Here is an 11290-nt window from a genome sequence, read left to right as displayed (position 1 = left end):
GAACCTTGGGATGAACAGCCGAGCCAATCAGACTGACCACAGGATATGCCACAAACGGGACTGTAGACCAGTTTAACCCATTCAGGTTTTCTCTTTCATGAGACAAAAATCTTCTGTTTGTATTGTAAAGTTGTTGGTTGTTTTCAGACAGGAAGTTCTCAGGTTTACCTGGTTATCTGAGAGCTGTGGAAAGGTCACCGTGTGGCTTTAATCAAAGGGAGAGGCTACAGGCGCTTCAACGTGACCTCTGAGATGTTAGAGGATCCACTGTGACTTTTTGTCCTCACTGATATTATCTCTTTAGTGACAACAGAGCATCGTCAACATAATGACGAATGTTATGCTTCAGCCAATCATTTGAGCCAATTAGCGCACGTCTCTGTAACATTTCCTGTTCGTATTTAAGTTTCACAGATGAGCGATGAAGATTTTCTGCCTGAACCCACAGGAACCCCTGATGCTCCAGCAGATAGTTTCATTTTGACATAATATTATGCACTTGAGTGTATTGTTGTTCTGAGTGTGTGTGTGTGTGTATGACCATGTGATCTTCATGATGATGTCATCAGGCTCTGCATGGGGATTGGTCCACAGCTACCTAAGGGGAAAAAAGCAAAAAACGAGTGAGTGCTTGAGTCGTGTTACCTGACACGTTTCCATTAGTCCTGATTATTATTCACATTTCCTTTTTGATTTAATTTTTAACTGTGTGAAAGTGCCTGCCTATGTGACGGCCCACCCTCCGTCACCAACACCAAAAACAACACGTCCTGAATGCTCATGTAAAGCAGGAGCACTAATCTGATGCTCCGTGGAGAATTGCTGGCTTTTTCACTCTAATACCGAAGGTCTTGACCTTCCTATGAAAAAGTGGCTCTGCGTTACATAACTTTGGATTTGGGACTGAAAATAAAATTGATTTGAACTAAAGGCAGGTGAGGCTGACAGCCAGCTGCTGTGCTGCACTCTGAGCAGTCAGCAGACGTTGGTATTTCTTTATCGGAGCAACGAGCCACGCTGAAAGTGATGGGTTGTCTTCTGTTCTGCAGTGTGGATCTGAAAGTCTGCTGCAGGTGGGCACACAAACCTCTAATGGCATGATGCCTGAATCTCATGCACACGTCTGAACAGAAAGAAGCAGGAGTCGATCAGACAATGAGGTGAAAGAAGTTTTATGTCTGACATGCGCTCGTTTCATTAATCTGATGGCAACTAAACATATCTGAATATGCAACCTCTTCATTTTTCTGTGGAAGTCAACAATAGATGATTAGTGAGTGTACAGTGTACAGTTTGTGGTGTTATTTGGATGCATAACATCCCAGAGGTTCTCAGTTGGATGCAGGTCTGTCCTGTCAGAAGCTTAATCATCCAGGAACTGTCTACACACACTGGCCACATGGGGCATGACATTGTCCTGGACCAGGATGAACTGAGGACCCAGTGCATCAGGATGTGACTGACAGTAATGTGAGGATTTTAATCTGGTACCTAACAGCGGTCAGGGTACCACTGACTAGCACATGGTCCATATATGAACCTCCAAGGACATGAACTTGGACCCAGTGAGACCTGCATGCCTTTAGCTGGCGGAGCTAAAATCATCAGTAATCTTTAGTTTTCCATTGTTCACTTTTCTCTGCAGTCTCACATCTATTACAAACTGACCAGACTGCAAGAACCAGAAGCTGGTTTGATGTAGTCTTTCCAGTGCATTTACTGTAAAACTCCAGATTTACAGGATGTAACTGGTGCTGAAAGGTCCACACGAGACCAAAGGACGAATGTTTTGTGCATTTCGGGAGCTACCCACACAAAACCACCAGGCTGCACTGAGGTGGTGCAACAGTCTCCTGTAGATGTTTTGGCTGAAAACACATTTTAAAGTTCAGCCTCGTCATAAATAATCTGGTGGTTTTAGTTTTGGTTCAGTTGCACTCTTTAATCTTGGTGATGTTTCTCTCTCTCACTCACACACACACACACACACACACACACACACACACACACACACACACACACACACACACACACACACAGTGTGCTGATACTTGCTTCTATCTGTGGATTTCCAAATGTGAAGCATTTTCTAAATGACAATGAAATTCTTAATATGATTTAAAGAAAACGTAGCTGATGCACTGTCCATTTCTCTCTCACTGTTGTTTCTGACTGAAGCTGTAGAAAACACCAGCAGAAGAGTGACCCATATCTGACTGACAGTATGTCGCCACTTTACCAGATTGAATGTCTTATAAGGGCAGAGCAAACCTAGCTGTTGAACTGACACACAGGTATGTGCTCGGTGTTACACCCAGCCTGCTCTGATTCTCTGTCCGACCTGCAAACAGCTGATCACGATCTGCCAGTGACACATAATGAAGTGTTAAAAGATCCTGCTCCACATCTCTTATTCAACAAAAATTCCAAAATTAGAAAAAAACCCAAACATGGGCATTTATTAAAAGTTTAGTGCTACAACATTTGCTATTTACTGGCAGGTGGTGGGAGTGTAACATCGTGCTGTTGTTTATTAAGAACAAACTGGATATCAGCCAATCAGGTTTGAGACAATTGCAGGATACAAACATAAATCCTGACTGACGTGGGCTTTACACTTCACACTCTTTGCACACTGTAAAACATCACAACTTCCTGTTTCATAAAAGTAAAGTCATTTTAGCTTTTGACATTTTTGGTTAGAGATTCAGTTCCTGATCTTAAGAATCTTTGTGCCTGAAAATGAAGACAGGTGATCTGAGGCAGCGGTCCCCAACCTTTTTTGGGCCACGGACCGGTTTAATGTCAGACAGCCTTTAAGGTGTCGCGGATAAATACAACAAAATAAAACGATACGACCGAGACAAAAACTGTGGTATTTTGTAAATATAATAATAAACACGAATTCACTGTGTAATTATGTAACTTTATTAGCAGCGTTTTCCTGAAATGCACCAACAACACAGAGTAACGTCCTGCTCTCTGCCCCTTAATGCTCTCTGGTCGCTATGGTAATGTGTAAATATATTCTTTCAAAATAAGACACAACTACAACACAGGAAAAGACCCAGGGAAACAGAGTTAACTATAAAAACCCTGAAAACCATAACTTTGCCCCCCGAGCCTCACGTGGCCCGGTACCAAATGACTCACGGACGGGTTGGGGACCACTGATTGGACAATAGAAGGCTCAAAACCGTTGCCTGGTCTGATGAGTCTTGATTTTTTCTGCAACATTTGGATAATAAAAACAGTTTTAACCGACTAGAACTTCAATCTTAACGTCTTGAACTTATATATCAAAGTTTGAAGCAAATAAAAAAAAAACCTAGAAGATGCAGTAATTATGACTTCTTGTAAATGCAGAAAAATGAATTTTTTAAATCACTTTTTATCCTTCCTGCTCCCCTTCACCCACCCATCTTTTGTGTTGGCATCCCTTTCTATTCATGTTTTGTGTCTGCGTTATGGTCTGCCTTCAGAAATGTACTTTAGGAGCTGAGTACATGGAGAACGTGCAGTTTGTATTGAAGTGAATGAGAGCTCAGCTGTGGAGTATCCATCGATTAGGGTTTCAAATTTGAAAACATGAAACCTCAAATTAGAAGCAGCAGAACCTCTTTATCAGCAATAATCAGAGTTGTGTAACAGTTGAAAGCTGATCAAACACAACACTGGAAACCACTGGACGTGCAAAGATGGTGTTCCTCTGCTCTCTTAAGTTCACCCTGTGGCTAACAGTCTGGTGCTTTTCCCCGAGGAGAAAGGTAGCAGTCGCATCAGCCAGCAGAGAATACAGAAGAGGAATAAGACGCTACGCTCACTGTACTGTTCCACAGGGAATAGAACCGCCACCCGTTAGTGCTAGTGCCTTGCTTCTGAGGACAAAGAACCTCAGCTGTTAACATCAAGATAAATCTTTAACCAGCGGCTGAAATATTCATCAGAAGCTCCAAAAATATCTGCAGCGGCTTCCACGAGCCAGGAGTCGTCTGCCTTCTGTTCATTAGACACATGTAACCTCCACCTGCCATCCATGCAGGAGTCTTGGACTATCAGCAAACCAGCAGAATAAATTCACATGAGTGTTGGAGTCATCTCAGCTTCAGGGTTGTGTTTCCTCACATCCTGCCCATCTCTTACTAGTACCAGACAAAGACGGAAGTGCAAAAAACTGCAATTCCTTTAATGGCCACTTGAAGCTGCCTCTAAAAATGAGTGAATTATCATAAACTCACATGTTAGGAGACCTAACAGCCTGGTAAAGAAACAAGGCTCAGCCTCTGTGGACAGCTTCATCCACTCATCCAACACTGGTGTTAGAGGGGCAGTTGCTGAAGGTTAACCACACTGTTGCGTTAGCAGAAAGAGCCACCACCAGAGGGCACTGTGAGCTGCCTCATAAGCCGAACAAACTGCGCTGACAGGAAGAAGCTAAATATTGGAAAAGTTTACCAATGGCAATAAAGGGGAGCTCTAATTATCCCACATTTAAGACTCATCTCAAACAAAGGCCGATCGTCAGTGTGTACAGTTTGTAGTTTCAGTACCTTTAGTTTGTAGTGTTGCTGCAGCATTACTGCGTTCTGTCAGGTTCAATCCTTGTCTCTCCATTCTGTTTGTCACTTGTAGATTTTTGAGACAATGTGGCAGCCTGGACAACAGCCTGCAACACAGCAACACAGCAACTGTGAGGCAACACAGCAACTTGGAAGCAACGACAACGACAGGAAGACGAAGATGCTCTCAGACCTTGAAGCTTCTCTTCCTCTTCTGGACGTTTTGCTCGGGATGGAAAACGATAACGTAAACTTTGGGCATGTAGAGCATCCCGAGAGAGACGGACGCACTGAGAGACATGGAGACGGTCAGAGTGGCTGTCTGGATGAACATCTGTGGAAAGAGAGGCTGATGCTGAAGAACGTTTGTCCACGTAAAGGTGACCTCTGTACAAATTCATTACTTTGACTTCTAGCAACCCCGACGTCCAGCAGATTCACCAACAGTCAAGATTTTTTAAACTTTTCATGGTCCAGGCAGATTTTTTTTAGAACTCCAATCAGCAGAAAATTGCTCAGCGGGATATCGGTGAACGCCCGGAGTTCGGTAAGCTATTGTAACAGCCTGAAAAGAAGAATTTCAATCAATTTGTGACCAAATCAGGCTTAAAGGGACATTTTTTAAAGGTCACAACTGGACGACCAGTTTGCTATTCGAATGTTTTACTGGTGCACCTGTGAAATATGCAAAAACGCACACTGCAACACGGAGGTGTAAACAGTACTGGGTGTTGCTGTGCAGTTTACCAGTTTAAGCTTCATGTGAAACAGGAAATTTATCAAAACAAGTAGAAACATAGATGGAAATACAGAAACTAACACAAAAACTGAACTGAAAGTCTGACAAGCTGGAAAATAAAAGTTTGTTATGAATACTTTTGTTCTTCAACACATGCTGAAATCTCCAAGGCAGCTTTCTGTAATTTCTTTAAGTAGTCTTCAGGAATAATTTGGTACCTCAGCTTCTTCTTCCTGTCTCCCTTTTTACTGAGGCTTCAGCGAACAGTAGACAGATCAGCTGAAGGTTCATCTGCTGTAGATGTTTCTATACGCCTGTCACTTCTTCTTTTGTCCTCTACTTGTTTAGTTTCCTCAAATTTGCAAGAGAACTGCTCACGGTGCTGAGATATGCCACGTTTTCAGCTACAACCTCGTTGTGAATCACCTCGTCGGTGCACAAATAATATTTCATGCCAGTCAAACTTTGTTATCTCTGCCATTTTGCCTATTCAGATTCAGCTAAAGAAATGTGAGTACATTGTGTGTTAGTAACAGTGCCTAAATATACAAAAACAAAATTGTCTGTTATGTGTAGACACTACACTTCCATAGAGAGTTTTTTATGCCTGAAGGATTCATTGGTCAACATTAAGATCTTTAATGAATAAAAAAATGATGAGGTACAGAAACTGGACTGAAAATGAGAGAAAAAGCAGCGAATGTCCAAAGAAAAACCTCTTCAGAAAGCCTGACGAGCGATGGTTCAAGACCAGTTTAAAGAAATAACTCTGGCTTGTTGGAAGCAAAAAATAAAGAAAGGAAGAGTTCAGGACATTTGCACAATGCTGTGTGTGACATGTGAGGACATAAAATACATACAGCACACACACTGCAGCACGCACAGGAACCCACAAACACAGTGCCAGCAAGTTTCCATCGCGTTGCTTTATTTAAGTGCGTGTGAACTCCTGCAGACATGTTAATTCCCTCAACCACACAGCTGTGTTTCCATCACTTCAGACGATATCACACTAAGCTGGATTCGCTTTCTGGGGTCTGACCTTCACTCGAAGTCTTACTGCTGAACCGCAGTGATTTACAGGAACCTGTTTCTGTCTCCAGAAGAGAGGCGAGTGGCCACAGTGTGTAAACAGATTTATGTCCCCACAGTCAAACCACACACGCTCCCTCTCTCCGTTAATCCTCCTGCAGCTCTGTGTGCGTGTTTGTTCTCTCGGCCTCAGATAAAAAAAAAAAGACGACAATAAAAACAGCTTCTTTTATTTTCTCCTCCATCCAGCATCCGTCACTCCTCGACTCTGAGGCAGGAGGAGGAGAGACGAGGAGCGAGGAGGACTGAATGTTATCAGAGTGAGGCAGGAGGAGCAGAGGAGGAACAAAAGAGGAGGAGGCGGAAGGATTTTAATTCTAATTTTAGTGATTGCTCCTCCACAATATCGCACACTCTTTCCTGGATTTTACACAAACAAACAAACAAACAAACAAACAAACAATCGCACTTAATGTAGTTTTAGCGTTTCTCGGTTTCCGTGGTGACGGCAGCTTATTCCGTTCAGGCTGACGGTGACAGGCAGGAGCCCGTGTGAGCTGATCGACTCCAACACGGAGGAAATCTGGCTCGTGCTTCACCTCTGTGCTGTTTCTGGCAGCTCTGGTTGGTTTTCAGCTGGAAGGAGGGCTGCTCAGTGCAGGTCTAATGAAACACCTGCCAGACTGGCTGCTGTGGTCTGCTGTACAGCTTCACACAACATGCAGACAACATGTCACCAAATCATTCAGCAGGACTGCAAACTGTGCTGTTACCATGAAAGTTTGGCCTAAGTGGTGACCTCAGGCTACAGGATCCAAGCTACTAAAGTGGAAAGAGCAGAAGCAAAAACACACGAGGATGGTCTGCTCTGTATCTTTATGTTTGCACTCGTGTTAAATCTCTTCTTCCCAGAAGCCTCTTTTCTTCTTCCCCTGTGGTTTCCTCTCCGCTCTGAGATAAATCTGCTGGACGTGCTTCTTTCTGACGCTGCTCTTTCCTTCCTCTTATTTTAGTCTTTTATTGTCTCTTTTATCTGTTTGGTGGAGCTCTTTGTAACTTTGGTTTAAAAAAGTTATTCTATAATTACGTCCTGTGTTTGTCCATAATCTGTATAATCCAGCTGTTCCCCTCTCAGCCTGGAAATGCCTCCACTTTGTGTCTAATTCTGCTCCGGTTTATCTGCAGCATTAAAGACTCGTCCCTCCCTCAGCTCAGACTAAACCACAAACACTAAAACCCGCTTTCACCACATTTCTGGGTCAATTCACAGTTTTAATTTTCCCCTCATAGGAAATAAAAGCAGGAGCTCGTCGCTCTGCAGGTGAGGACGTATTTGTGTTTCCCCGTGGCTGTAAATAAATAAGCCCAGCGTTTAGGCACAGCTCGCGATTATATCACATGACCTTCCTCAGCGTGATGATGAAGGTCCTATTGCGGACATGCAGGAAGGACGAGTTCAGAAATGAGTTCAAGCACAGCTCACCAGAATTCAACAGTGACTCCTGGTTTCCTCCTTAAAGAGTAACGAGATCCTCTGAGGTTCACCGTTTCAGGTTATTTGTTAATGAGAGTAAAGAAATGCATTTTTTATATTAGCATCAAAAGACTTTTTATGTGTCTGCTGGGTTCAATCTCCCTGACGGTCTGTCACAAGAAAAGCTGAGGATCTATTGATGCATATAACAGATGAAGCCAATATGATGTCAGCCATACCTTTCACATTTTGAACCCTGTGTGTTAGACTGATATTTGGTAATTAGTGCATAAAAATAAAACTAATTTGTCCAATCAAAGCACAGGCTTCCTGCATGGACGTGCGTTTGTCTGATAAGTCCGTCACAGAGGCACCAGCACCAAAACATGACAGAGAAGTTCGATTAACCCCGAAAACAATATGCTGACAAGACAGTCAGCCTGGTACCGCCCGCTCTGACCAAGTTGACTGCAGTTCTTTGAATGTCCACCTGAGGCTGCGTCCAAAAGTGAATCATCTTCTACAAACAGGAAATTAGATCAGAAATAAACATGTTACAACCTGCTACATAAACGCCTTTGTAATCCTTAGGTTATTTCCCCCCACCGTAACAGCAGTATGGTGGCTTTATTTTTATGTAATTCAAAGATCTACATATTATTAATACATTATGCATTTTAGAAGCACATCTGCTCAGACTCTCTGCTGAACTTCAGCTAATATGTGCCAGTGAACTGGCTCACTTCACTGTATTTGTGCTGTTGGTGTCTTGTGGAGTATTCTTAATGCCATTATCTAACAGATAACATAACGCGGTGTGATTAACTCTAAAAAGTCTGCAGTCTAGTTTTGGTGAGTGAAACTCCAGCATCTGAACGTCACGTTACTCAGCATTAACTGTGTGTAAGTGTGTGTATGTAATGCACTCCACCACAAAACAGCTCTATGCAAACCAGTAAGTGAGGTCACATGATTATATCTATGTTTTTGTACGTGCCTTCTTAAATATACCTGATTCTGGTTGCAGCTTGACCTAGCTTGGCTCGGTTTGGCCTGGTTCTTACCTTCTCGGTGGACTGTGCGGTACCAAAGAAGATGGGTACGAATGCGAGCCAGACGATGCAGGTTGTGTACATAGTGAAGCCAATTGGTTTTGCTTCGTTGAACGTCTCTGGAACGCCACGACTCTTCACGGCGTACACCGTACACGTTACCTAACAGCGAAACAAGCAGGATTGAGGTTGCCTAGCAACATCGATGAATCTGTGCTCTATGAGATGGTCATTGACGTATCTGCTACAGGTCAGTGTGTTACCATGAGAACGATGCTGTAGCTGAGGCAGCAGATGATTGACAAGTCAGACATGTCACACTTCAGGATCCCCCGGGCCAGGTCAGGGTTCGGAGGGCGGAGCTCGTCATAATCGATAATGGTGTGAGGGGGGACGACGCCAAACCACACAAACACACCGAGGACCTGCCGCACACACAGAGAACAAAAAGTGGGAATCATGTGAGGAGATGCTAGAGGCGGAAACAGGAAGTCATGTGGACTCACCTGGACACAGATGAGGATGAAGGTGATGACCAGCTGGGACGCGGGGCTGATGAATTTGGGCGGGGTCACCGACCTCTTGCCCTGTTCAAAGATGCGGTAGATGCGGTTGGTTTTGGTCAGCATGGCAGAGTAGGTGATGGCCATGCCGAGGCCCAGCAGGAGGCGCCGGAATGCACAAACTACCACACCTGGCTCGGCAATCATCAGGAAGGTGATCAGGTAGATCAGGAAGATACCTGCAGCGAGCGAGAGAGAGGGGCGGACAGGTGACGGTACCCTCATGATGGCGTCATCATCACAGCTGATGATGTAATTACCGATACACACCTGTCAGCAGTACATAGCTGAGCTCCCTCCCTGACGCCCTGACAATGGGCGTGTCATTGAAGCGGATGAAGGTGATAACCACAGCGCTGGTCGCCAGGATACCGAGCATAGCGAGAGAGGCAGGCACTAGGGCCCAGGGAGAGTTCCACTCCAGTTTGATGATGGGAGTGGGACGGCAGGCGGTTCTGTTGGGGACCGGCCGCATGTCTGACGGACAGGTCTCACAGTTAAACTCATCCAGCTGGTACTGATACCCATCACACAGCTGCAGACAGGGGAGAGAAACTGTTTAGACTGAAGAACGACTGTCATCGGGTTTTAGAAGCACAACATTCAAACGATCAGAGAAAAGACAGGTTAGAAGACAAACTCGAATCCAGTGATCCGTAATGTGCAACACTTGGTGCCAGTGAGGGGGAAAAAAAACAGGAAGAAAACTGATGAAGCTTAGTGCTTGAGGGCTTTGCATGTCAGCAGAGTGATGCTATATTAAACTGTAGTCAGATTTTGTTGGGACAATAAAGGGAAGCTAATAGTTTTGATTTCTAGTTTCTGCTGCAACGTCTTGCATCAACTGCAGGCTTTCTCTAAGACAGGATGTTCCTAATTTTTATTAATAGTGCACAGATAAAGCGAAGATGATCTAAACAGCAAATTAATTATAAATTCTCAGAATTCAGATAAAAAGATGCATGCATGCTGCACGTTTACCTCACAGTGCCAGCAGCAAGGAACCCCCTTCACCATCTTCTTCCTTTCTCCTGGTTTACAAGGAAAACTGCAGATGGACTCTGGAACGGATCTATCCCCTCCTGACCACTGCATCTCCTCCAGCTACAGACACCCAGGAAGAAAGAGAGAGGCATACAGCCACACAAAGAAAGACAGAACACTAAAACCCAGCAGGAGTACTTTCATGTTCACTCTTCTTACATTGAGTCTCAAATTGTTGGTCCACTGGCCGATGACATGGTAGCCAGGGTGGCTGTGATTGGTCATCTGAAACTGGAAGATGTCGTAGCGTCCAGGAGCGTCTCCGTTCTCGTTGAACAAAACGCTTGTACCAGCACTTCCTGCGAGACAGACAGGCCACGTCACCTTTAACAGCTCATCTCCGTGAGGCCACATGTGGCATCTCCACTTTAAGGGGAAACAGCAGCTACACCCAGCTGCACAATAACTACATTATTTGGCTGATAGAAAGCTGGACAAGACAGTTAAAGACCCAACAACTCAGAGTGTAGCTAGTTAGGACACTTAGCTAAAAGTTGGTCATTCTCACATGGACGTGGACCTGAGCTGAAAGAAATAGCAGGAACATAATCCAGTTTGACAGTAGGACAGAATGAATCAACATATTAATGAACCCAAAGGGAACACTGAAGCTTCAGGTGGAGGGATTTAAAGGATCAGTTTGACAGAGCTGGACTTCCTGCTGGGATTACCTCAGACTTTCAAAGCTCTGTGTTGGTTTAACTTTGGTTTAACTGCTCTTGAGGTCTATCCCAACACAAGCCAACCTGCTGGTCTTTTTGCATTTGTGCATACAGACAAGACATCAGAAATTCATGGTTGTATTAAATCTGATTTTATCCTGAATA

At 44.1% G+C, this 11290-nt stretch overlaps 1 protein-coding gene across 1 annotated transcript in view; it reads right to left on the bottom strand.

The window, feature by feature from the left end:
- Positions 1 to 6: 6 nt before the first annotated feature.
- grm6a (glutamate receptor, metabotropic 6a) overlaps positions 7 to 11290 on the bottom strand; it is a 25795-nt gene continuing 14511 nt past the window's right edge. The window contains exons 8-16 of the mRNA XM_005747983.1: positions 10623 to 10762; positions 10401 to 10523; positions 9690 to 9954; positions 9363 to 9598; positions 9120 to 9281; positions 8869 to 9018; positions 4753 to 4893; positions 4551 to 4666; positions 7 to 598 (exon numbers count right to left, since the gene is read on the bottom strand). Coding sequence (XP_005748040.1) covers positions 4577 to 4666; positions 4753 to 4893; positions 8869 to 9018; positions 9120 to 9281; positions 9363 to 9598; positions 9690 to 9954; positions 10401 to 10523; positions 10623 to 10762 — 1307 coding nt within the window. The 3' untranslated portion in view covers positions 7 to 598; positions 4551 to 4576. The remainder of the gene's footprint in view (positions 599 to 4550; positions 4667 to 4752; positions 4894 to 8868; positions 9019 to 9119; positions 9282 to 9362; positions 9599 to 9689; positions 9955 to 10400; positions 10524 to 10622; positions 10763 to 11290) is intronic.

This window comes from Pundamilia nyererei, unplaced genomic scaffold (assembly GCF_000239375.1).
Source record: "Pundamilia nyererei isolate P.nyererei 1_Seehausen unplaced genomic scaffold, PunNye1.0 scaffold00210, whole genome shotgun sequence".
Classification (NCBI taxonomy): Eukaryota; Metazoa; Chordata; class Actinopteri; order Cichliformes; family Cichlidae; genus Pundamilia; species Pundamilia nyererei.
Note: the sequence above shows the minus strand (reverse complement) of the source record. Positions and strands in the feature narration are given on the sequence as shown.